Source organism: Rhea americana, unplaced genomic scaffold (genome assembly GCF_003343005.1).
Source record: "Rhea americana isolate MKP2758 unplaced genomic scaffold, rheAme1 scaffold_69, whole genome shotgun sequence".
In the NCBI taxonomy this organism is placed as follows: Eukaryota; Metazoa; Chordata; class Aves; order Rheiformes; family Rheidae; genus Rhea; species Rhea americana.
Window position 1 is genome coordinate 3,337,422 of NW_028186856.1, and position 26,693 is coordinate 3,364,114.

The 26,693-nt window shown below is 35.1% G+C and overlaps 2 protein-coding genes across 6 annotated transcripts in view; one reads left to right on the forward strand and one right to left on the reverse strand.

Annotated features, from left to right (window-relative positions):
* The window catches only part of ACTR6 (actin related protein 6), an 8,515-nt gene extending 665 nt beyond the window's left edge, over positions 1-7,850 (forward strand). The window contains exons 2-11 of the mRNA XM_085321350.1: positions 39-156; positions 590-658; positions 1,727-1,850; positions 2,572-2,707; positions 2,815-2,871; positions 3,624-3,722; positions 3,894-3,972; positions 5,502-5,673; positions 6,575-6,713; positions 7,555-7,850. Of these exons, the coding sequence (XP_085177476.1) occupies positions 39-156; positions 590-658; positions 1,727-1,850; positions 2,572-2,707; positions 2,815-2,871; positions 3,624-3,722; positions 3,894-3,972; positions 5,502-5,673; positions 6,575-6,713; positions 7,555-7,684 (1,123 nt within the window). The 3' untranslated portion in view covers positions 7,685-7,850. The remainder of the gene's footprint in view (positions 1-38; positions 157-589; positions 659-1,726; positions 1,851-2,571; positions 2,708-2,814; positions 2,872-3,623; positions 3,723-3,893; positions 3,973-5,501; positions 5,674-6,574; positions 6,714-7,554) is intronic.
* Positions 7,851-8,581: 731 nt separating this feature from the next.
* Positions 8,582-26,619, reverse strand: DEPDC4 (DEP domain containing 4). Of its 5 annotated transcripts, XR_014897817.1 has the most exons (10): positions 26,059-26,329; positions 25,258-25,684; positions 24,946-25,097; positions 23,139-23,322; positions 19,378-19,604; positions 16,646-16,788; positions 16,298-16,423; positions 15,131-15,209; positions 9,740-9,906; positions 8,582-8,601 (listed from the first exon to the last, which is right to left on the reverse strand). XR_014897817.1 is itself a non-coding variant. In XM_085321348.1 (9 exons), the coding sequence occupies exons 1-9, from the start codon at positions 26,135-26,137 to the stop codon at positions 9,872-9,874; spliced, it is 1,452 nt and encodes a 483-aa protein (XP_085177474.1). In that variant the 5' UTR covers positions 26,138-26,329; the 3' UTR covers positions 9,657-9,871. The 5 variants fall into 5 exon arrangements, 4 of the variants coding, with proteins under 4 accessions (XP_085177474.1, XP_085177475.1, XP_085177472.1 ...); XM_085321348.1 differs by lacking the exon at positions 8,582-8,601 and having other exon boundaries at positions 9,657-9,906; XM_085321349.1 differs by lacking the exons at positions 8,582-8,601; positions 9,740-9,906; positions 26,059-26,329 and adding exons at positions 11,867-14,131; positions 26,500-26,619.
* Positions 26,620-26,693: the final 74 nt, after the last annotated feature.

A 26,693-nucleotide genomic window follows, 5' to 3' on the forward strand; every position in this document is an offset into this window, starting at 1 on the left:
CCCCCCCCGCTCACAGCCGTCTGGCGCGTCTCTTCCAGCGTTATCCCCAACTGCCAGTTCAGGTCCAAGACGGCGCGCTTGAAAACCTTTACGGCGAACCAACTGGATGAAATTAAAGATCCGTCTGGCCTTTTCTATATTCTCCCTTTTCAGAAAGTAAGTARGATATCCCGAGTCAAACAGTAGATCCTGTTGCTAATTGGTGTTTAAAGGAATATGTTCTTCATGAAGTGTGGCACTTACGTACGGGGCTGTATACCGTCCTGCACAAGAGTCGGTTCGGCAGTGTGAGCTTCAGAACTGAYGCTGCCTCCGTAACTGCCAGGCAAACACGGTGTAGAGGGAGCATGATTCATATCACTTCTGTAACATGGTCATTAAAACATGGATGGGGAATATTAACTGTGTAACGTTCTTTATTCACTCACCTGCCTAACRCTTACTCCTTAATATATAATTGGGAGAATTTAGATATTTTTATTCCCTAATTTCTTTATACTACCAGTCTATCACTAGTAACACTTAACAAAAGTGCAATTGTATTTTCTAAATAATGGCTTATTTATTTTTTTTTTTCAATTTGCTCTAGGGTTACTTGGTGAACTGGGATGTTCAGAGACARGTTTGGGATTATCTTTTTGGAAAAGAAATGTATCAGGTAAGAAATCTTTTTAGTTTAGAAAAGACAAATTCTTCAAAGATTGAATAGATGGAACTGTTGAGTTTACGGCTCTCAAAAGCCGTCAAAAGACACAGTTTACTATATTTTTGTTAAATTATTTTCTGCCTACAAGTAAGCAATGCATAAAATAAAATGATATGGAATTTAATTTTTCTTTTTTACCACACCAGCTGGATTTAGCCCTCAAAGTGTAGTGAAGCTTCTCTTTTCTAGAAAAGAATAGTTTAAAGTTAGTAACTTCCAAAGTATTTCTATGTAACACCTTGGGGGCAGAATGGTGCCTCCAGTGAAAGTAACCCTCAATATATCTTTGTATACATTTAAGTGTGGTGATGGGTGACGATTCTGGCTTTTGATGTTGAGCTTTCAGTTTAGTTTTGGAACTAGATTTAGTTTAGTTATGTTTTCAAGACGACCTTTTTTTTATTATTTTATTTTTTTTTTTAATTTAACTCCATGTGAGTGACACTGTTTGGAGTATTTCTGGGGCCAGATTCAGTTATGATGAAAATACTCTGAAGAACGCGGTTTTAAAGGAGTTTGAGATATCAGTAATAGCAGAAGTCCAGGATATTATGTGAGCCCCATTAGAGGTCATTGATGATTTTGTTACCAATTTTTACTTTGCTCAGGATGTCACCTTTGGTTAATCGAAAAATAATGTCCTGATGCATGTGCCAAGTTGTTAGAGATTTATTTATCTTTCTGTTGTTGATAGGATTGCAGTGTATTACTATGTAATTGGTATCCCTTTGTTTCATTAAAATCTGTAAGGGTTGTAGCATAGGTACTCTGCTTCTATTTTTAATGCTAAGATACTTGTTTCTATTATGTTTTAACTCATTAATGTTATACAATTGTATCACTGCTCATAAAGTCTTAAAAAAAGAAAAGATAAAACTTTAAATCTAGCTTCTACAAATAGATCTGGGAAGTGGTAATACATTTCCAAATTTTAATACTCTGTAATTGCTGCGATATGTGGTAGTGGGGTGTTTGCTTCTAATTTTTGTGTAATGGCACTCTTATTGTATTTTTTCATAGGTGGATTTTGTAGATACCAATATTATCATCACTGAACCTTATTTTAACTTCAATTCAATACAAGAATCTATGAATGAAATTTTATTTGAAGAATATCAATTCCAGGCAGTTCTTCGAGTAAATGGTGGGTATGTTTCCTTCTAGTTTGTATTCATGTATTCAAGTTTAACTGATATCTATAAATTCATACTAAGGAAATCTCTTAATTTYGTTTCTTGGCCCTCTTTAGCTTAATTAAATATTTTTATATAAATTCTTCCTATATTCTCATACTGCTGTCTGAAAGTGTGATTGATATATGGTTAAAGAGAATCTGAGGAGAGACAGAAGGACAGAGCTATTTGGATGAATCCATCCAAATCCATGAGATAGCATAGCATTTGAAAAAGCCTTTCAAAGATTTGCATGAAGATTTTTGACAATCTTTCTTTTTTTCTTTTGAACTTACAAATATTGCATAGCACTGTAATAATGAAATACATTGTACTATAAATGGCATGTRAGAATAACATCACAACAACTCTTCTGAAAGATATCTGGACATAAATACCTCTTAACATAGGTTTGATAAACTGTGTCGTGCTGAGTCTACATGGTCTTTAGGAGAGGAAACCAAACGTKGACTAGAATTTTTGGAAGAAAATAAAGGGGGGGAACACACAATACTTGACTTTATCCACTGTCAGAACTAACTAACTCATCTGTTTCTAGTATTCTGTTTTGAGTTTTTTGAAGTCTGCCAAAGGCATGCAAAATTACGAAGGAAATACTCTTTCATATCAATATAAATTCTAAAAATATGTATTCATATAAGAATGGATTTTTTAAAWTTGTTTTTATTTCAGCTGGTGCTCTTAGCGCGCATAGATATTTCCGGGATAATCCATCTGAGCTATGTTGTATCATTGTGGATAGTGGATACTCTTTTACACACATTGTACCTTATTGTAGAAGTAAAAAGAAGAAAGAGGCAATTATCAGGTAAACTGTATTGTTTCTTTTCTGGATGTGTGTGGTGGTGGTGGTGGGTTTTTTGCTATGCCTTGTTAAGAATGACAAAATTTCTTGTGTTGCTCCTTTTTTTGTAGGATCAATGTCGGAGGAAAACTCTTAACCAACCATTTAAAGGAGATCATCTCTTACAGGTATAGCATGCTGATAATCATCTTGAGGTCTGATATGAAATAAGCCAGAAGTTTTTGGAGATAATCTCAAATTCACAGAATCAGTGATAGTAAACTGTCTTTAAAGGAGAGAGGAATCTGTGTCTATTATAGTCTGCTAGCTGACAGTTTTGAACTATCACTTTTAGAATTAGTGGCTTAATTCATCAAAGTGCCATGACTTTTGAAGTTGCTGAGGTTATCTATAGTTCACAATTATATGTCCTTACTTCTTTTTTTTGAGAACTGCCAGTAGTAGATCATCAGCCATTTTGTTAACTGTCAAATAAGTTATACAGTTTGATTCCACTCGTACCACAAATAAAATTGAATAGAATCAGATTTCTCCAGGATTCTTTAGCTTGAAACCTCTTTCTAGGTAAAGATCTTYGCTAGTAGAACTAATTGCAGGATTATGTCTATAGCTCTTAGGAAAACAGCTCAGAGCTATTAAACAGTAATACATTACTGAAACACAGCATGTAGAGTTCATCACCTTTTCAGAATATTTGAGCAAATGCATGTAAAAGTATTTACTGAATTGCGAAATAGTAAACTAGTAAACTCTTACATGCCAGGAATGCTTATGTAAATTACATTAAGTACTGCTAAAGCTACTAACACAGTAGCTTTTTGTGATTAGGGAGCTATASTTGCCACATTGCTAATGGAAAACAGTATAGTTAATGCTATCACTTAGTTATTCTCAAATTACTATTTTTTTTTTTGCATAGGCAGCTACATGTTATGGATGAAACACATGTAATTAATCAAGTGAAAGAAGATGTGTGTTATGTGTCTCAAGACTTTTACAAGGACATGGAGATTGCCAAGTATGTATGCAATGCTCTTACATACAAGAGATGTTACTTCTGAATAATTTATTGCACAAAAAAAATTACATTCTAATTAGAAGAATCTTCAGTTAAGTCAAAGGAATTCTTGTCAAAATAAAGCTGTTGGAATTTGGAACTTGTTTTCAATTCTTCTACATTCTCTTTCAGATTGAAGGGAGAGGAAAATACAGTAATGGTAGATTATGTTTTGCCAGACTTCAGCACAATCAAAAAAGGATTTTGTAAGGTAACAATAGCAGGATTTTTGAAACTTCTTTGGATGTTTTTCTCTTGTAGGAGTCTAATAGAGAGAATAGTAAGACTTTATTTTTTCTTTTCCTGATGCTGCATTGTACCTTCTTTGTGTACTATGCGTTAATGGGTAAAATTTTCAAAATGCTTGAGCAAGAGAGTCCCCAGTTGTATTAATTTTCAGTGTTTAAACCTTTGAAGCAGCTCAGATACTTTTAGAAAAACTGCATGATTTGAAAACTGCATGATTTGAAAAATGAACAGTGCCATAGGGTCCTGTACTCACAAAATGGGTAAGATTAGAAGGGACCTCGGAAGATCATCTAGTCCAACCTCCCTGCTCAGGCAGGGTCACCTAGAGCATGTTAGACAGGATTGCATCCTCCTCCTTTCTTTCTTATTCTAGTGGGAAAATGGCAAATTTGTTGTCATTTATTTTTGATGACTTGTCTGTCATATTATAATCCTGTTTCTTATAAAGATTCCTTATAGTCTGTAACTGCTGCTGAAATACTCAAAATTCTAAGAATGCTTTTATCTAGTGTGCATTCTGCCTGAAGTTTCCTGATTTATAATAGTTCAAATTTGTTAAGATGTTAATTTGTGATGTAATTCTGAAGCCAAGTCCAGATTCACCTATATTTTAGCTAAATGGACTTCCTAGCCTGAGAGATTTTTATATTGCTTTTGGTTCAAATTCTGTCTTTGTAGGTGAATGTAGTTGCTGTACTTCCGGTAGCAATTTCTGTTCATGACTGCTGTAGCTAGTAAGATGATCCCATGTGCTGGCTTGATGCTTTTGCTATCTTTCCTTCTGTTTGAGCACAGTCTTACCTGTCTTCTGAGATCCTGTAAGCTTTGTCAAAGATGTGTTTAAAAATTTACTTTGTTTGAGTTTATAAGAAGAGAACTTGAGGTAATTCCACTTTTTATCTTAATGGGAGGGAGTACAGACAGCAGATCACTCATTTCCTTAGGAAGTCAAGATGAAAACAGAATAGCATTTTCCATCATAGCAGTTAGAGTTCTGCTACTTAATACTGCTTTTTAATGCTTGCAGCTTTCTATGCTTGCACTTTGTCATGAAAGTTACCCTTAAATACCATGTAGCACCATTCTTTCCTGGTTAAGTTGGAAGATGTATTGTCTTCAGTACWGTTATTGTCTTCAATAACTGTAAGTCTCTCTCTGAATAAGATTCAAATACTTTGATAGATAGAAAGTTCAGTGTAAAATTTAATTAAGGGCAAAAGTTGCTTCAAATTTAATACTAAAGTACTTTTATTCAAGCTGGTAACTTCAGTTTTAACTATATATATATGATAGAGTTCTCATTTGAAATGATTACAGTGAAGACTGGAAGGCATTCTAAAGCATATATTATTCTTAAAAGATTTGTTGGTAATATTCTAAATTAAGTCATATACAGCTTATCTCTGTAGTACATGAAAAAGATTAAAGCAGCTACTAAAGAATATATTTGCTTTTCTTAAACAGTGGTTACTATTCATATCTTTACTTTAGCCAAGGGAAGAAATGGTGTTAAGTGGAAAATACAAGACTGGCGAACAAATACTGCGTCTAACAAATGAAAGATTTGCAGTTCCAGAAATACTCTTCCATCCTTCAGATATTGGCATTCAAGAGATGGGAATTCCTGAAGCCATTGTACACTCTATTCAGAACTTACCTGAAGGTATAACTTTGAAGTATTTAAGATTTATTTGTTTATTAATTTATAATTAAAGCATCCAGAGTGTTTTAGGAACCTAGCACTAGTTTAGTAACTCAGGTACTAAATTGTAGTGACTTGTTCTAACTTCTGGTCTGTCTTGCACMCTGATTATTGCCTACAAGATTACCTGTTACAGGTTACCCAGTGCTTAATTGTCTTCCCCCTCCCCCAGTTAATTACTGTAGACTGAATTCCTCCTAACCTTTCCTAATGTGAATTAAATACCTTTGATTCTGGGATGTACTTGAACTTAATTTTGTGTTTTAAAATGCCTTTCTTGATCATTGGAAGAAGAAAGAATTCAAAGTGACTGAAATGGATAGTAAATTAAGCATCAGATTTTAGCAACAGAAAGCTTTTGTTTGTCAGCAATAATACTAATGCTTTCATATAATAGATTATACAAATGTAACTAATTATTACAAGGAAGACTTGCATGGGTTATATCACATAGGTACTGTTACCTTGAGGCTATGAAACTATATAATTTTTAAAAAGTACAAAATCAAAATCTCTTCTGAAATGGGACTGTCTAATGGCAGGCATGAAATCCAACATAGGAGCCTGAAAGAAAAGGTTATCCAAGCCAAACAAAAAATCACAAAGAACCAGAGGGTGATTGATCACTTTATATTTCTTATTAAAACTATTTAATTGTTCCGATTATCAGATGAGCAGAGCRTTGTTACATGCATTAAGTAACCCCTAGTTATTCAGTTACCAGTGTTTTTTTCATATATAAGCAATTTTGAATCTCTTAGTCCTTTTCTAATTTGTAACAAAACTGGGAGAAAAACTCTTAATCTATAAATACATCTGTAGTCTCTAAATACAGATTACTTACTTTTTTTTTTCTTTCAAGAAATGCAACCTCATTTCTTCAAGAATATAGTTCTGACTGGAGGAAACACCCTTTTCCCAGGCTTCAGAGATCGAGTCTATTCTGAAGTTCGATGCCTTACTCCAACTGATTATGATGTTTCTGTTGTTCTTCCTGAAAAGTAAGTCTTAAAGAGCGGAACAAGCTTTGTCCTTCTAGCAGAAGAAACTGTGAAGTAGGTTTTTTTCTTGCTGATTGAAAGCATACTTAGCAAAAAGATTAAAGATTAAGTCAAAGTTGTACAAGAAGGATGATTTTAATTGGTGTATTTTCAGACAAACTTAATAGGTTAGAGACCACCCACTTGCGCTGTACTTTGCGTAAAAAGACTGATCCTCAAAACACTTACACAAATAAATCTATAAGACTGTCATTAAATGAAGCAGATGCCTAAGTATTCTAGAGCAGAGCTTAGTCTTTTTCTAAGAACTTTAGTATATGAATGCTACTCTTTCACTATTAACGTAGCCACTTCAGGAATTTGGAAAGAGTCATAGATATGCAAAATGTGAACAGCTGAGGCAAGAAAAGTAGTTTTTGACAATATCTAAATACACACTTACATATATATGTACACACACACATCTAAATACATACATCTATAAAGTATATACGTATTTTAAAAGTTACATATAGTTTATTAATAAGAATAAAAGTAAAGAGGTGGTTCCAAATCTCCTAATTTCATCTCCCGCCTTTCACACCTGTCTCTAGAAATCAATCTGTCTGCCTATATAAAAAGAAACATCAATCCTGTTAAAATATGAAACTTTGTCTCAAAACTGTTCTGGAGCTGGATGGTTTGATTTAACAATCAAAGTTACTTAAAAGAAACTTTTTCAAATTTTTCATTTTGTTAATGTTCTTAATGGATGTGGCTAAATGAATACCTTAAAATGATTACTGTATATTTTAATTTTAAATTAATTCACAGAAGACTAATAACTTTGTTCATTTTTCAGTCCTATTACTTATTCTTGGGAAGGTGGGAAACTCATTTCTGAAAATGATGACTTTGAAGATATGGTAGTAACTAGAGAAGACTATGAAGAACATGGACACAATATCTGTGAAGAGAAATTTGATATATAGCATAATTGGATGTATTGTTAATCCATTGTTTCACTAAAAATGGAACCTTTTGAACTACAAACTACTTTCTGTAGGTTAGGATTGTGTTCTAACTTTCCTTATTCTACTTTGTGAAAATATTCTTTTTCAGAATTGAATAAAGTGTTACAAGCCTAATACTGTAAAATGTGTGCATTATCAGTTTGTTGCATTTTCATCTTTTAGTGACAGCTTCATTGTATTTTTATTGCAAAATAATTCCTTAAAGAGCATGAAACAATATTGAATGCTTGCTTGTACTGGTATAATACTATCTTGTTTTTTTCTCACTGTGCATTAAACTTTAGTTTTTCAATGTGAATAGTATTTCAATAACTTGAATGTGCAACTGAATCTTGCACAGGGTGGATAAGGAAGAGGTAGGTACTGTCACAAAAGCTAACCCAGTGCAGCTTGTGGCCACAGGAGAATAGTGGCTTTTAGTCAGTCATTGYTCCTCTGCAAATTACGGACAAGTCTGTCACTTGTCCTGTGTCTGSTATGCCTCTCTGCTCTTCTGAAAATTATCCTTCATGGTGGTCTATAGTTCTGGAGTATAGACACCCAACTAGGTGACATGATSTCATCTTCAGGTGGAAGCAAACCACTGATCAAGACCTCCATGGTAAGCAGGCATCTACCACACTACACCCAAAGTACCGTTGTTCCTGGTCTGCAGGAAGACAGCCTTCATCTTCAAGTGYTATGTAACACGATGTGTAGGTCCTTTTGCAAAGAGCTGCCATGCYGTTAGCAGCCTCCTGATACTGTCACTGGGTCATCTTGCTAGTAGGGAAACTTCTAGATGTCTATGTCTTACAGCACCAAACCAGTGTTGTTTCCTGGCAGCTCCAGCAGGCACACTGCTGAGGCTTTGGGGGATGCACAATGGATTGATACTGCCGTTGGAAAGAAAGTTTGAGAAGGGAGCATAAAAGAAAAAAAGCCTAAAGAAGTGGGTGGAAAGGGACAATTTAGAATAGAAGGGGAAGAGACAGATTCAGAAAGAAGTTCCACAAGGAGGATGGCAACGTGTGGTGGGGCAAGTGAAGGGAAAGGGTATGGGGGAGATCCTGGTGGAAAACAAAGGAGCAAATTGTAGAAGGCTACCTAAGGGCTAGAGATCAGCAAATAGAAAGGCACAGATGCTAGTTAGCCTTTTATATAACTCAAGTGGCATTTCAGGACACGATGAAAGCTCTCAGCTGTTTGACAGCCTTTTATTGGCCCATGTGTTCACAGTTTGCCCTTGTGGACTTGAAGATGGTGTGGCTCATTCATTAGTTCAAAGCTTGATATCACGCTTGGAGCTAGTAGGCACTATGCACCCACCTGGAAAGGATCTTCCAGTTCAGTTACATCCAAAAGGACTCTAGTGTGCATGCAATAGACTATCGTGTATATAAAATCACTTTTCCCCAATTATAAAAGAAATACTAAAAGAAGCTACTTTTAACATCCCACCTCCAAGTTAAACTCAAACCTTTTAATAAGAATTATCAGCTCTTAAAAATCAAGCAAAAAAGTTAATAAAATAATTCAAATCTTAATATAGCTGTTAATCAAAAAAAAACTATTTAACTTCTCCTTTATGGAAAAAATATATAAAACCATAATTAATACCAAAACCAGATAGCAGTAGCATAACATATTTTACGTAAAATTTACAATTAGCATTGGYTGTCTCGAGCATCTACATCATCCTATAAAGTATTTATAACCCCTTATACCACCATCTGGCAACACAGTAGGTTTTTCATAACAAAATAACACTTAAAGAGGGTTAATATAATACCTTTAGAGAGCATTCATATATTAAATATATAGGAGAAATTGCTGTCTATACTGATCTAAATTACATACAGAAAGCAAACCTGTAGCTGTCAGTATAACTAAAGCTAAAATGGTCACAAAACACCAAAGAAAAATAAGGAATAAGACAAAGAAAGCTGGCCAGTTTGATTACCAATTGCTAGTAGATATGTTTGTCTTGCTAGTAGATATAAGTGCTTGCTACTACCAGATGCATTTACTTACCTTGTATTAAGTAAAATTCAGTTTTGGTAAGATGTCATTGCCTTAGATAACATAAAATTATGTTCATAATACAATAATAAAAGGAGGGCTCTGCTCCAAAATGATAGGTTTTGGTAGTGAATCTGTGTTAACTTAGAAGCTCCCATCTGCAAATGCCAACAGCCTTCCTGGAGAAGAAGTAGGGGATATTTGAAATTAGGTAAGATTTCTCCCTTAATAAGCTGGTCAACCATGATCTTCAAGTATGAACACTTTAAACTTCATCACTATTCACATAACCACCAACTGCTGCCCCGGTTACAAGAGCAGCACTTCTCATTACTGCATTCAGGAAAAGGGAAATCACAGTAAGACTAAATTCCTGAGGCTCCCTCCTTCCCCTCCTACTGCCTCCTCCCCTAGAAGTCATCACAGAGTGTTGATGCTTTATAGATGTTGCTTGTGCTTAGGGACTTGAACCTTTTCTTGCAGCACAATCTGAAGATGATGTGGCCTCACAGAAGTGAGAAAAGAGAATTTCAAGATACCTTAACCATGCTTGTTTCCCAAAATGATCTAGAAATGCTCTCTGCACCAAGGGTAATTGATCTAGTCATGGCCAGCACTATAAATAGAGGAAACAGTATGCATGTCACCATCCTCCTAAGACACTGGTAGCATTAAGATAAAGAGATATGCTCATCTCTGTCTTCTATTTCCTTTGACTTTGGAGGAGCATACAGGCTTAGAGCCATGGTGCTCTGACATCCCAAGTTCTGTTGAGTTTCTCCGGTTGTTTCCTAAAGGCCTCAGAACAAGGGCATTACAGAAGAGAGGAAGAGAGAAGTAATACCACCTGATCCKTTGAATAACTGCAAGAGCCATACAGAAGGAAGTTGGAGTACTAATGCAGAAAAATCAACATCTATAAATTCTTATGTACAGCTGTTATACTACTCTGTGTGAGGAAAATACAGGCTATCACGCCAAAGTCTTATGCTACTCTTATAAAATCCACATTTTGACACCCTTATGTCAGATCTAAGTCTTTAAATAGCTGCTTCAAAAAATTTTCATCATGTTTTAACTGGGACTTCAAATTAAGTACAAAAATATGGACACTGTTCCCACAGAAGCAACAATAAACATTTTTCTTGATAAGAGCCAAACAAATATTCTGTGAATGGAAGTAACCCTCCTCACATTGAAGGTGGTATCACTTATTCTATAAGAAGATTGCAGTAGAAAGTAGCTCTATATTAAATTCTTCATTTTGGAAGTTTTATACTTCAAACACAAATACATACTGAAATGATTTTGATAATTCTATTCTACAAATCATAAACAGAATCAAGTGTGAGGTAAAAGTTTCCTTATCAAGTGACTCTGTATCAAACACTGTTATAAATAAATGACAAAAAAAAAAACGAAAAAAGAAAAAAAAACCTGAAGTCCAATACAGTTTTCCTGAATACTGAAATGTGATTCCAAGTGTAACAATGAAAAAAAAAAATCTGTAGCTTACTCAGCTTGTTATGTTTAGCAGGCCTTTCCTTATACATAAATGAAAAATATCAAGTTTCCTTCAAYAGAAGATTAAAAGTCAGTAGATCCTTTCTCTGGAAAAAAGAGAGCTCTTGAGTGCTCTACTTCATCTGCAGAGTTTGCTATTTCATCAGCTTGGGTTCTCTTTTTCTGTAAAGGACATAGCTCATACCGTCTATCATTGAAAAAAATTTTAAAAAGATTTTAAGTATGTTTTCAGAATGATAAACTCTGAAAACAGAACCCAGACGTTTAGACACTGTATCTTATGTTAAATCAGAGAGACTATGTAAAATAAATAAAACAACCAACTTCAAGGATTTAAGTTTAGAGTAAAGGTAGCCTCCCGCCTTTATAGGCAACGTTAAGCTATCTAATCTGACAATTTTGTGCCATCATGAAACAAGATGACAATCCCTTTGAATTTACAGTAATCCTTGCCACTTTTTACCCCATGAACTGAAGCAAAGCACTTTGCAGCTATGAACTCCTTCTGCTGTTCACCTTAAGCATTTCCCTATTGTTTCATCCCTGGTTCGATACCTGCTGAGCCATCTCCTCCTTATGAAAGCACTATGAAAATGAGACACAGATTCACCGCTCTTATGTCATGTTTTATTATCCATTATTTAAGTTGGCACAAGAAAATTTTGATCAAGTTGCAAAGTTCAAGAAATTAAAAGAAAAAAATAACAGATTTTTGAAAGCTATTCCTATTTCATCTTTCCTGCAGATTACCACATTATGTCTTCCTGTTACCAACTTCAGTATTTCGGGCAAGACCTAGTAAAATGCCTGAACAAACCAAACACCGTCACCACAGAAAATAAATTAAARTCTCATTCACTCATTATTCAGTACCAGAGGCATTTAACAGAGTAAATACTTTCCCTGTTTACAACTTGCAATAACCTCATTCTATATGCATTCCCTCTTCTGGGAGAAGAAAAAAACAAAAACAAAAAAAATCCAACCCCCCCGTCCACATACACACACACACACAYCTGAACACAGGGTCAGAAAAGGAATACATGTGGCCCTGTACTCTACTGATCACAGCACTCATCTGTGAAGGGGTTAATTTGCAGTTTGTTCCTCCTCCAGAAGTTATTTACATATCTCACATTGGACATATGTGCCCATATGTAAGTTAGCACTACATATTAGCTGTACCCCCAGTTAATTACAGCTAAAAACTGGAATAGTTTTTACTTGTAAAAGAACAGAAAACACCACTTGTTTTCAAAAATCTTTGGTATCCTGGTAATTAGACAATGTATTTGAATACCAGTTCAAGATGTAGATACATATAGAAGCATATTCACAAAAATTAGAAATATATATACTGAAGAGAGTCCAGTGAAGGGCCACAAAATGATTAACAGACTGGAACAGCTGCTGGATAAGCTGAGGGAGCTGGGATTGCTGAGTCTCAAGAGAAGGTTCAGGGGGATCTTTATGAACACATACAAATACCTGAYGGAAGGAAGTAAAAGACAGACCCACTGTTCTCAGCAATATCCAGTGAAAAGACAAATATTAGCTGAAATACAGAAAATTCCACTGAAATAGAAGAGAACAAAAAAAAAAGTTGTGATGTCTTTATCTCTGAAAATACTTGAAAATGTATTGAACGCAGCACCAAGCAACATGCTCTAGCTGACACTGCTTGGGSTGGGTAGTCAGACAGTACAGTCTCCAGAGGTTCCTAACAGCCTCAATGATTCTACACTTCTATGTCGTATAAATGATCAAATGTCTTCCATGACGAATGTAACAAATAAAGCCCCCATAACATTATATTRTATATTTATCTCATGATTTGATTCAACACTTCCTTGTCAATGTTTGCTTATCACCAATGTGTCAAGATATAGGCTGACATATTTTGACCTTACTAGCTTTGCACCAAGCAGTATGAAATAACGTCAGGTCTAGAGACCTATCAAAGTCTCCTCACATTGAAATAGCTTGGTCATCAAGTATACCAGAAAATCCAAAATAAGACTATGATTCCTCAAATTTTCTTTCCTTCCCCCCTTCCCCAAATGTCTTTTTTGGGCTTGCTCTTATGGAACTCCCTAAGCTGCAACTCAGTCTGTCACAGCAAGGAAGTAATAACAGGTTATAATTACTGACTGCAAGAATATACAGCTTCTCCTCACATGAGTCTTTCCTGCTACTGAATAAAAAGCAACCTAGCTGCTCCTAACACTTTTAACACCCTTTGTACACTTCTACAGTATATAAGGAAGTCATGACCTACTGTTTGAGAATCATGCAATTCCATTATGAACTAGAGATAAAAGGTTAAAAATCTTACTGGTTAGCAACCCGTGCATGGCTCTGAATGTAGACTTAAGCTCAGTTAGAAAGCCATGCCAGGAGAGAAGGAAAAAAAGTGCCAAACCCTAACTAGCAGCACAAGCAGTATATCATTATTGACTAACTAGACGGATGCATAAAAGCACTTTTTGCTCAAAAGAATCATTAATTTGAATTAATACTTTTAAACTGCACAGTAATTTTGATAGTTTCCTGCAGTTGATGATTTAAAAATGTAAGCAGAACATGGTTTGTACCTTGAAGCAAYAATTATGAGCAATTTTCATATATATTCTCTCCTTATTCAAAAAAGGTGCACTGATGACTAACCATTTGCAGTGCAAAATTCACATTTAGTTTTACAACCACTACAAAAGATGAGAAAATGGTATTTCCGGAATTCTTTAATTAGTTTCTTCTTCTGCTTCAAAGGAATTGTAGGATTATTGTCCATTTCTTGAACCAGTGCCAGAAGATACTGATTTGTTTGTTGTTTTTGATCTTCATATTCTTTAGGTGTCAAACGCTGACAGAAGGTGAAGCCTTTATAAGAAATCAGAGGTTCAGATTAAGTTTTATGCATCATGCAAGAGTCTCCATGATTAAAAAAATTATCAGAAACATAGGTATGTTGATATTCCAGTTCAGATGCAATTTAATTCTCTACAAGGGAGGTGAAATGGACAATCCTCCGCTGAGCATGGGTGAACGTATTAACATTAATTGCAAAAATAAAATTGAAAAGTGGTGTTACAAGTATGAGGTCACAGACGATTTTGTATGGCAAACTGGCCTGCAAGATAAAGAACCAACACAATTCCTGCAAACAGATGCTATACTGAAGCAAGCTACACAAGACCTTGCAGTCATCATGATCCTTGTGAGCGGATCAGATCCATAGCAAGGCCTAGTACAGAGTGTGAATAAGTATATACCAGGAAGAAAAATCTGCCTCTGAACGACACTTCTGAAAAATACTTTAATCTCAGACCCACACCAAGTGTCAAATGGCTTCTTTTTAGGCTGTACTACCCTTCTGTAAGTCTAAAGTTCTTAATAACCTTTGTGCTAACCAAGAAATGAAAAAAACTTTTTTAAAAATAAAACAAACATCAAGGTATCTATTAACACCTTTAATTATTGAACTATGAGAATTTTAGGTACCTCATGGYAGACGTATGTCACTACTAGAAGATAGAACCAAGTTAAATACACAGAAACCAAGCTACAAGTAAGTCACTTCAGGGGTGGGGAAGAACAAATTTTGCACTGTTTTCTCAGCAAATAGTTATTTAGTGAAAAATATTTGCAATATGTTCAGACCAGAAAATTGAGAGAATTCTTGTTCTCTAATGTTCAAAGTTCGGTGCTTTGCTTTAAGCAGATAATTATTTGATTAATTAGCAACTTGGCCATTTATCTAGTCACTTCCATGCTTCTCTCACAGTAAAAGAATGTATTCAATGTGAAATTTTAGCCAAATACAATAGTGAAAGGATTTTGTAGAAGTGTTTGAATAAGAACATGCATCATATCATCTACCTGAATTGATATTTGCATCTTGTCCTTCCAGCAGGCTTTCAAGTCTCCTACTAGTTAGTTCTAGAAGAGTTAAAGGAGTCTGAAAACACAACCCCACCAAGAAAAATTACTAAAATGATATTTTTGTATTTTGAGAATTTATGGTTTTTAGATTATCAGTTTAGAAACCATAAAATTAACTGCTGATGAATCTAAGGCTATCATATTTAATTAATTATACATTCAAAGTCTCCATAAAATTGCATTGAAGCATACATGCATACATTTATTTTTGAATTTCTGACCAAAGAAAAAATAATCTTACTTCTACATCTCTTAACTTTAGCTGAGGGCAGAAATAGAAATTAATATATTACTATAAGAATTAATATTTTACTGAAAACAAACCAATATTTCTGTGAGGCTTACCTAYAACGAGACAATGCTGTAAATATCTACAACATTTTACAGCTATTTTGTAACAGCTAAAATGAGTTGAACTGCCTAGTTTAATGTTTTAATGAGAAATTTTATAATCAAGAAAGGAAAGAAAGTAGAAAAGCATTAACCACTTCAGTTTGTTGGTTGAAATGCAGAAAGTTAATATAGGATCTGGGAAAGCTGATCTTTTCATTTATGTGACAAAATATTGTGGAATATAACTAAAGCAGGCAATAAAATATTTCTCTGTATAACTGAACACAGTAAGGCCATTTCATTTTGAGGTTTTATTTATTTTCTTCAATTTAGAAGTTACTTTTTCAAAGTACCAACGGAGTTTCTGGAGTTGACAAAGCTAGGAATGTGTGCCGGGACACCAAGCATGTTTTTCAATATATGACTCAATGAACTTCTAATGGAGAAAGACATTACAAAATGCCCAAAAATCTAGGAGAAAGCCAGTAGAAACAAGGTGCCAAAAGGGTTCTGTAAGATATTTTTTAAATACTCAAAATACTTTCTTAATGAAAATGAGGAGAAAAGAAAAGATGGTGAAAGGTGAAAAGAGAGAATATTGTATATATCAGAAAGGTATCCTCCATAGTTTGGAATAGCTTCTCACCCTACTTGACTATATCAGACTTTAACAGAAGGAACATTAAACCCCTCTCTTTTGACTTCCCATTCCCATAAAGCCACTACACGGTACTTAACACTTTAAATGACAAATAATAATAAAAAAAGTACCCTCAAGAGATCAGAGTGATTGTCCATCAGAAACTGAACCAACAGCTCTGCCTGTGATTTTGATAATGTCTTGTTTTGTAAAATGAACTTTGTACAAGTCTTGATGATCACTGATCTGTTATCAAACTAGAAGAAGAACACAGATTTGGCATTATATTTGCTTGGAAGGCATTAGCTAAAGACTAAATACTGCAGGATGCTTTCAGTGTAGAAAGAACATACTGAAATTTGCTTTAAAACAGATCACATTAGAAAGCAGTAAACAAGATACTTTTAACTCCTGATAAAATTTGTTAGCTTTACTATGGGAAAGTGCTACTTCCCACACTAAATAAAACAGATACATACTTGTTTTTGTAATTTGTAGCCCTCGGATTCTGATGCAATGGCTGTAAACGTCAGCAGTCTAAGCAGTTCTTCTCGGATATTTGGTGTTAATAATCTTAAATAAAGTTGTGATGCCTCTAGAGCTTGTTCTGTTTTTCCTTTTTCTGCAACGAGGTAAAATAGTGCATCCAGTGCAATTATGTTTTCAAAGTCAAAAATATTTAAAATATATTTTAAGCCCAACATTATTCCCAGTATATTTCAACAAAGCAGGTTAACTCAGTGTCTTCTAAAAATCTTTTGAAAAGACTCAATACAGTGTATAATCAGTATAACCTTAAAGCCTTTATCTATAGCTAGACAGGTAACAGATAAGCTTGGAAAATATCTCCAGGACATTACTATGTTGTATATACAWTGTGCAAGCACTGAGGTGATATTTGGACTGCTTGTGCTTCCACATCTTTATTCGTATCATAATCCAGGATTCAGCTTAAAGTAATTAAAGAGCTGAACAATTTTGTTTTTCATTGCTCTGAGGTTCCTCCCCACTGTCCCAAGTCCCTTTTGAAGCCATTCTGAAGCTTTTTTTGAGGAAGAGAGATAAGGTGGAAATAACTTTCTATAAAAAACTTCTTTCAGTTTATAATTCTAGTTATATGAATTTTGAAAGTGAGAAACCATCAAGAAGTCAAGTAACTTGCTTACAGCAAGAACAAGATGGAGGCAGATACAAGAACAGAACCCAGGTATAGTTTTCTGGCCTCTGTCCTATTATTAGGACTGAAATTATACTTCACAAGAAATAATTCAAAACTTTCAGGGGTGTGCCATAAGCGATTTAAATCCAACTTGGTTGGATTTAAAAAGACTGAAAGAACAAGTGGCCAGCTTAGAAAAGAAACACAGACAGAAAGCAGGAAAGAATGGCCAAAGGAGGTGACCAAGGTGATAAAAAAAAAAAAAAAACTAGCGATCAAAATATTATTATTCAATGAATCATACAGGTTATTTTGGCTGACTACTCTTGTCTGTTTCATGAGTAAGTCTAAACTCATTAGTTTATTTTAGGCAAAAAGGCACAGCAGTACGCTTACCTTCAACATATCCTAATTGTCACCCATCTTAAATCAAATTGCTTAAGAATTTAGGGATATACTATGTATAACTGCATATATTGATAGCAAAATATGGAGTTGTACAACAGCTTTCCTCTTTCCAAATTGTGAGAAAGTTTAAACACGTTCTAAAGTTCTAAAGACTTCTACATCTTTAGAAAGTTCTAAACATTCATGGCTATTTTGAGCTACAGTCAGAACAACAGCACTTTATCAAAGCTAATTTTACTGGATTCTACTTGAAAAACACTATTAGAATGCAGGCTGTTATGCAGTGACAGTCATAACCAATTCCACAGCCCTAAGAGGGAAAATTAGTTGTAAAAAAGTTAAGCGCTATCTTCTGATAGTGGACTAGTGTGGACAAGAACACAGCTGAGAACAAACTTAAGAACTTAAACTGTAATAGATTCAAATGGGAAAATCATTTCCTAATATGAATTTAGAGTTACTTCCTTAAAATGAAACAGTGCTTGTTAGAAACTGGTCAAAATGTTTTTGCTAAAGTTGGAAGTATGACAAAATTAAAAAAAATAAAATTAAAAAAGAAGATAACCACAGGACATGTTGTAGAGATTAAGAAGCCATTTAAATAACAAAGTCTTACAGGCAATTACAGCATTAAACTAAATGGGAAGAATTATGGCACTATCTTTTAAATTGCTTAGAGATTTGACTGTTTTGATTCTCTAGTTTAGCAGTAGCCTCTTATATTGATTTATATCAATTTTGTATTTAAACTGCATATTCAAGCTAAAACATCTTTAATTTAAGGGAACACTTGGGAGAAGTTACCAGAAGCTAAGTCATTTATTTCAGATCAGCATTCTTCTCTTGGTGGTAGGATATGTAGTTTTGCCATAGTTTCCCTTTCATGACTCCTGCTACAATTTCACTTTTTTCTCCATAAAAAGACACAGCTGATTATTGCCTTTTGTATCTCTATGAGTTTTTGGACGCAGCATCTATCTCTGCTCTAACCTTTACATAGGACTACAGTGTTCCTATGCCAGTAAGTTCTACAGAGTTCTCCGAAAACTAGAACTTTTGCCAATATTCTATAAACCCTACACTACTGAAGAAAACCTGTATTTAAACTAAAACCTTCTGCTTTACTTGTGAAAAGCTGTGGGGAGGATTTGGGGGATTATAGCCTGAATCAGATCTTCAAGAGCCCTTTGAATCATTTAAAATAACTATTTATTACCTTTTAAAAAAAATCTATAACCTACAAAACTTTCTTCTAGTTAAGTAAACTATATAACAGAATGATTTTACCTCTATATTACTAGTTGCAAGTAGCAACAAGGAAAATTCTGACTAGAGCTAAGAATTTTTCACAATGAGAATAGCTATGTATTAAAAAAGGTTAATCACAGAATTTGTGGAATCTCTATCCTTGAGGAATTTCAGAACTCATCTGGACCAGACCYTATACAACTTGATATGCGAAGCTATCCCTTTGTTTGAACAGAGCTTTAGACTAGTGACCTCCCTAAGAGGCCCTTTCTAACCTAAATTAAAGCACATCTGCAATGTTATTGCAGATGTTATGATTCAACCTTTGTTAACACTTAGTAAGTTACACCCTTTAGACAGCTTTCATTCTTACTTTTTGTTGAAAGTTGATCTTACCTAGAAGTTCTATAATTCCTGCATGAAATTCGAGATCCTGAGTGGAAAGAAGGGAGTCCTTCTTTTGACTATAATATTTAATTATAATGTCAAAAAGGATCTTCTTGTGTGTATTCARATCACCTGGTTTGCTATTGCTTTGAGGTAACCGCTGACTAACCATCATTATGAATTGGTCTGGGAAATACTCCAAGCATTCAATTGCAGCGTAGAGCCACTTGTCAAGCCTGCAGAAGGAAAAATTAGTTTTAGTGTTTATTTTAAAATGCTCTGCCTAATGTTATTTCACCCTTTAAATAAACTCAGATAAGAACCACCATGCAGGTACCACCACATATTTGAACTACAGCATTAACTTTGWTGCTTATTAAGCAATTCATGTATTTTACCTCACTATAGTAGTTCAAAGTCTTGCTCAAAATAAGTAGCTTTAAGTTTTCCTGCACTACAAATAACACACCTAAGGAACATCCAGATCAAAAGAAAGCTACAATAATACAAGACCATCACTGACCGTATGACATTTGTCAGATTCAGGTAGTATTTAAACCAAACACTCACTAGTCCCCAATACACACCATGAAAACCCAGAGCTAATCGGAGTGTAAAAGTCAGGGACTAGCACTTTTGAGAAGGAGAGAAATTAGACAATCAATCTCAAAACAAGGACAATCCAAAAATAACTTAAATCCTGGAAGACTCTGGAAGCCAATAATTAATCGGGGCTGGAGAGAAAGAAAGTTCAAAAGATTCTTATAAAACAGTCCCATTGCTCATCCAATTATTGCTGTAACATTAAGCTTGTAACATTAAGCCACATAGAAAGTCTTCTGATCTGGAGTCACTGGAAAACATTTTTGTAAGAAGGCCCKAGCCAAGGATGACTAAGATGATTAAGAGACTGCAGCATCTCTCACATGAGGAAAGGCTGAGAGAGATGGGACCATTCAGCTTGGAGAAGAAGATTGAGAAGGGATCTTATCAATATGTATAAATATCTGAAGGGAGAGTGGAGAGGATGGGGCCAGACTTTCTTCAGTGGAGCCCAGTAACAGAATGAGAAACAATGGGCCCAAACTGAAACTTGGGCATGAGAAGTTTTGTGAACATGAGGAAAAACTTTTACTGTGAAGGGGACTGTGCACTGGAAGAGATTACTCAAAGAGATTCYGGAGTCTCCTTCATTACAGATATTCAAAAGCCATCTGGACACAATCATGGGCAATATACTCTTGGATGACCCTGCTTGAGCAGGGTGGGTGGAATAGATGATCTCCAGAGCTCCCTTTCAGCCTCAACCATTCTGTGATTCTGTGACTATGTGCTTCTCAAAAAAAGAGAAGTGTACACTAAGTAATACTGTTCTTTAGATAACAACCTCCTGCAAAGTACTAAGCAACATCACCCCAAAATGAAGAATCATACACTTTAACATTCCAAGACACTTTTTCATAGTGGCCTGTGACAAGAAYTTATTGCTCATCAGTAGTTTACAGCTCTCTCCATCAGAAGCATGATCAGTTACATCTAAGTGCACAACTTAYCAGTTGGTTGCGGCTTAAAGAAAATTGTTTATTTGTATAGGTTTGTCAGCAGTATATTGGAAGTGTTCTCAGAAGCCAGTTTGTAAAGATAAATTACTTACAACCTGAAGTTTAACCTTAACAGTTAAATTGAATCAAGTTTCCCAAGCAAAGACTGCAGTTAACAGTACTACAGTCCCCACATGAAGCCATTTATGGGACCTGCTTCAAAGGCATCATTTTTCCTAAGCATCTGTTGCATCTAYGACTTAATTAGGGATAGAATATGTAAGGGAAATATAAAATTCAGAGAGAAAACTCATTGTTCAAAGATACTGGAAAGTCAAAAAAGGAAGGGGGCAAAAGTCACTAACTTGGCTACCTATACGAAAGAAATCCAGAATCACAGAATCTAGGGGTGGGGAATTAATTTCATCTGAATCTGTATGATACAACATAGCTTGAACTAAATCAATAGCTTGTGAGAAGATGAAAATATTACTTAAGATCTATTGAATCTCTTATTCCTATCATACAAAGCAGAAAGATTTTGGAGTTGTTTCTAGACAGCTAGATAAACAAGAACTTCAGCAGCAGACACTGCAGCCAATAAGCAAAAGTCTTGAATGTGTAGGTGGGGTAATATTACTATAAGAGGTTAATAGCTTCACTTAAATTATGACACCATTAGCACTGCAAACAAACTGCATCTAGTTTTATCATCCATAAAAGTTCTAAAGAACAAATAAACYGGAAAACACCCTTGAAAGTTATATTCAAAAAGTAGTTGACTAATTTATTAAAGAGGATGAGTAAAGCAGACATTGATTACAGTTTCTAATTACTCACATGGAGAAGAAGTATTAGACTAGATCAAATAACAAAACTCTGTATCTGAAAGCTAAAGAATGAAAAAATACATAATTTCTTTTATCTTAAATTTTCTTTCTTTGATAGTGGAGGCAATTAACCCTAAAACAGTTTGTAACAACAGTGAGTATTCTTCATACCTGCAATTTTTCATTTCTCATGTATGTAATAAATTAGGCCTGAACAATATATGGTCTACATGAGTGGATGGCTGGAATAGCGTCTAAGTCATTTGAAAAGAAATTAATAAAGCAAGTACAAGTTTTCAAGGACTGCAACGCAGACTGACTAGTAATCTCAGAACAATCTATTTGCTTTACTTTTATTTTTTTWAAAAAAATCAATTCTATTTATTAGCAAAGAACCAAATGTTATAGAGACTAAGTAGAGAACAGGAACCATATAGAAGAGATTGTAAGAGACAAAACTTGCCCCTTACCTAAGAATCAAGTACAGTAGAAGTACAGAAGTAGAAAGAAATAGTGTACATGAAACTATCTTGGAGGAAAAACAACAAAACAAAAAAGGAAGTTAGAGCATATCTAACAACAAACCTGGTTTATAAAACTCTAAAAGCATCTTAAAATATTAATATTTATCCACTGAAGCAAGAATATAAAAAAATTGTAATAGAAAAGTCTTTTTAGTACACAGATAGATCTTAACATATCACAAATGACTAAAAAATCTGATTAATTTGGCAGAGATAAACATTATTAGGACATATTTAGTAAAACTACAAGCTAAGACAGGTCAGCCCATGTGCAATGAACAGGAACACTATGAAAATGGAAAAAAAAACACAGAAAGCTTTGAGAACATGTAGACATTTTAAATTTATATATCCTTCACCCTACAGCTGTCTCTTTTCTGCTATCAGTAACAACAGGTGCCTTCTTGTTTTTATTCCTTCACAGCACCAGGAAAAGTGACTGAATCCCTTTAAGCCATCCCAACTATAAAGACCTTAAAAAAAACAAAACAAAAACAAACAAACAAACAAAAAAACCAAAACAAACCAAAACAAAAAACAAAAAAACAAACCTAGAACAAGCCTGTTCAACTTTTAGTATCTGTTACAGGTATCTAAGAGTGAAATATTTACTCCAGGAACTAGCAGTATTTTCAACCTTTGTGATATCATTTTTAATATACTTAAAAATCTTCCTGTGTACAATTCTAGAGACATACTTTCACGACTTCTTATACCAGTTTTGAAGAGAAGCTAACAAGTGAGAGTGCATTAACATCATCCCAGTATAAGAACATTCAAGTGCAACAACACCTTATCTTGCTCACTTAACAGAGATCTTAAAGCAGGAGTGAAAAAATGTTTGCTAATGAATCTTAAACAGATGTGCAACTTACTCAGGCAAGTTTAGGCTATATGTAACCTCTCTGTCCAGGAAAGTATTTGAGATAATTAGGTCTTCTCTGCCAAAACAGTCTGTTTTTCTCTTTACTGAAGATACCAAAATATTTTCTAGAACTGGAACATCAATTAATTGTAGTAGTCGTAACAGGGTTTGCTGTTTCCAGATGTCATCTATCACTGACATTTTAAAAAAGAGAAACCTTCAGAAATGTCATCTTATGTAAAATATTAATCTGTGTTTCTGTTCAATCAAGTATTTTAAATGTTCAATGTTTTAAATGTTTAAATGTTCAAAGAAAAAGTAACAGAATAGTATATTGTGAACATAGGTTAAGTTTCTCAGGGAAGGAAATGGTCAAAATAGGGGTAACAAGCAAGAAGGCTTTAAAGAGAGCATGTCTCTTCTATCATGTTAGATGCAACTAACCTACTCTAGTATTTTAGTAAAATGTACAAAAGATGAACATGAATAGCAAAGGAACTGTATAACATAGATATATTAAGAAAAGGGCCTATTGAAGTGGTATTTCTCATCCTACAGAAACATTCCACAGTCCTGCAAAGGATTAATCACGTTTCATTTCTTTCAGTTTACTTGCTATGCTCCTTCAGCAATTTGGTATTCCCTCTGCTATTTTGTCATTAGTGACAATTCTTAAATTTAAGACTCGGAGGAGCAACCTTTAATGGAAATAAGGTAATCATCCCAAGTGAAATGACTCCCCTATGAAAATTCCTTTAGAAACAGTAGAGATTAAAAATACTAACTGGAGATTTGATTTCCTTCAGGATTAAGATCAGTAAACTGAGAAAATTTAAGCTAGAAAATGAAAGTGCTAATTTGATATGCAAATTCCATTTTTGTTTCGTACAGATACGTTCTCCTAAAGGTAAAACCGGCCAGCAGCTATCAAAGCAGTGATCTTTCAAAAACATACAAGCTATGCCCAATATACAATATTTTCTAGTTTGTAAGGATACGTTGAAACTATGCATCCTTAAACTGTTAAGCAGGCACTTACACAGATTTAAGTGTTCATATTTTCATTTCTGGAAAAAAAAATGAGCAGCACAGTGACTTGCATTAAGCTACATTCAGTTGGAATATGATTATATTCTAGGCACTGTTTTTCAATAAGATTGTTCAATTAAAAATTTAACTTAGTATTCCTGTGCCTTATGTCCTTCCATTCTTTAGTATAAGAGAATAAACTAAGAAGCTCATCATGGTGAGAAGAAGCTCTACTAGCAGAGCAGCCCCACTCTTTTGATCCAGTCACTTGCAAACATGGGTCCATGGATTATAACAAAACAAAATCAAAAAACAAACAAACAAAAAAAAAAGGATGCATTACAATGAAGACTTAGCTTCTGTAAGACTTAGCTTTCTTTAAGTGCCAAGAATAAATATGTTTACAGAATAAATGTTTATAAGAGCACAGTAGAAAACAGAACACCAGCAGCAAAAGATACTGACATTCTTTATAGCAATCAGATGTTACAGTTGCAGTGATTTAATGATATAGACAAGGCAAAAACTGCATGAAAACATCATATCTTCTATTAGATAAACTAGAAAAAAATGAAATAAGCTTTCAGAAGAAGAAAAAAAAACAAAACATTTTCAGATCTCATCCTCTTTGTAAGATATTACAAAGGTCTTCTAACATCCAAAATACCAGTTTTTGTTGCTTGRTTTAAATAAATGCACATATCATAACAGCATTACCCAAAGTATTAAAAAAACAAAACAAAACAACTGTAGAGCAAACATTTTAAAAAGAAAAATTCCACCCTCACCTCTTTTTGAAAGTAGCTGAGTTGGTTCATTAACCCTGATCTTTGGAGGTAAAGACTGATGAACATTTATTGATTGAAGTAGCTCCTCTATCCTCTTTTTATCAGCTGCTGCTAATGCCAAAGGGTTTGAAAGGGTTGTTTCACACTTCATCCTGATACAGAAAAGAGAAAGACTAAATGTCTTGAAAGGTYTCCCACACCTGGACACTATGGACATAGGATGGGTAGTTTTATGGACATCTAACTTAAAAACAAAAACAAGAAAAAAAACCCACACATACACACAAACACACACAGTTCAGGAAGTCTCACTTCAAATGTCTTTTTGTCTTCTGTTCATAAATTTGCTCAGGGGACAAGCTCTCATTGTCTTTATTCTTTCTCAGAAGARGAGGAGTAATATTGCTATTCACAAATTTATAGAGACTATTGCTTGTGTCTTCAAACTCAGGTTCTTTTCCATTCTTGAATAGGTTAAGCTTTGCTCCAACTGGCTCGAACACCTTGTGATCCATCAGTGCCTGGCACACGCGGACTCCCTTCAGCCGAGAAATATCATTACAGCTTAGGTACATGCTTTGCATAAGATGACTCAGTACTACATCAACAGCATTTGAGCCAGTAAAGCAGTTTTTGTATGTTTTTAGATGTTGTCTACGTCTTTTGATTTCCACCTGACTTTGAAGAGCATGAATAATACTATTCCACAATTGAGTTGCTTGGAAAGGACCAGCACAATCTGCAAAACATTTACATGAATGTTTTTATAAATACGCACATACTCAGTTTAAGATTTAAGAACATTACTTTACTGTGTGAAATCAGTTCACAACATTYTCCAGAGATTAATCCTAATTTTACAAAAAGAGTAAAAGACACCACTCCATAAATTAGTCCTTCTTGTAAGACAGCTTTAGCCTGCTAGATAAGCACAGCCATCAAAGAGAATTAGAGGGTTCTTAAAAAAAAAAAAAGTGAGGAAATATTTTTTTTTTGTTAATACCGCACACTGCATACCATACCAGAGCATCAGTCTACGGCAGATATTAATAGTGGTCACTAAAAGGGTACATTGTTTAATGAAGTAATATAAACTTAATAACRAAGTAATACCTTCCCCTGAATGTTTCTCCTTCACATACCCCTCTAAGCTCAGCAGATGACAAACTGACAGCTGCAATAAATTAAACATCTCTGTCCTCAGTTTTTCCTTTACTCTGAACACAAGTTAGGCACAGCACCGGGCTCCGCCCTAGCAGCGGTGTCCCCTTAACCATGACTTCCAGAGATGAAGATAGAGGAACATTTGTTGAGCGAGGAAACTCCTCTGCCTTCTTTTATCAGCTACTTCCAGCGTTAGCTTCTTACCAGGCCAACGGTTCCCCGCCTCGCGTCGTTCCTCCCCCCCCCGCCTCGGCCCGTTAAACGGGCGGGCACGCGCCGGCCCCCTCCCCCCCCCCCCCCCCGGGTAAGAACCGCTGCCAGCCTTTGGGCTGCTGCGGAAGAGAAGAGCCGCCGGCACGAGACAGAGGGAGAAGCACCCTCTTCCCCCACCTCGCCGCTGCTGCCGCCCCCCGCTGCCGCGYCGCGGTTCCAGCTCGCTCTGACTCCGAAGCCGCCTGAAGCGCGGAGTCAAAAAAACCGCCATAACCGCACCCCGCCTCCTCCCCCACACCCCACGCCGCTGGCGGAAGCAGCCGCGTTACGTCACTTCCTGGCGAGCGCCGCTCCCTCCCCGGGCGGCGGCG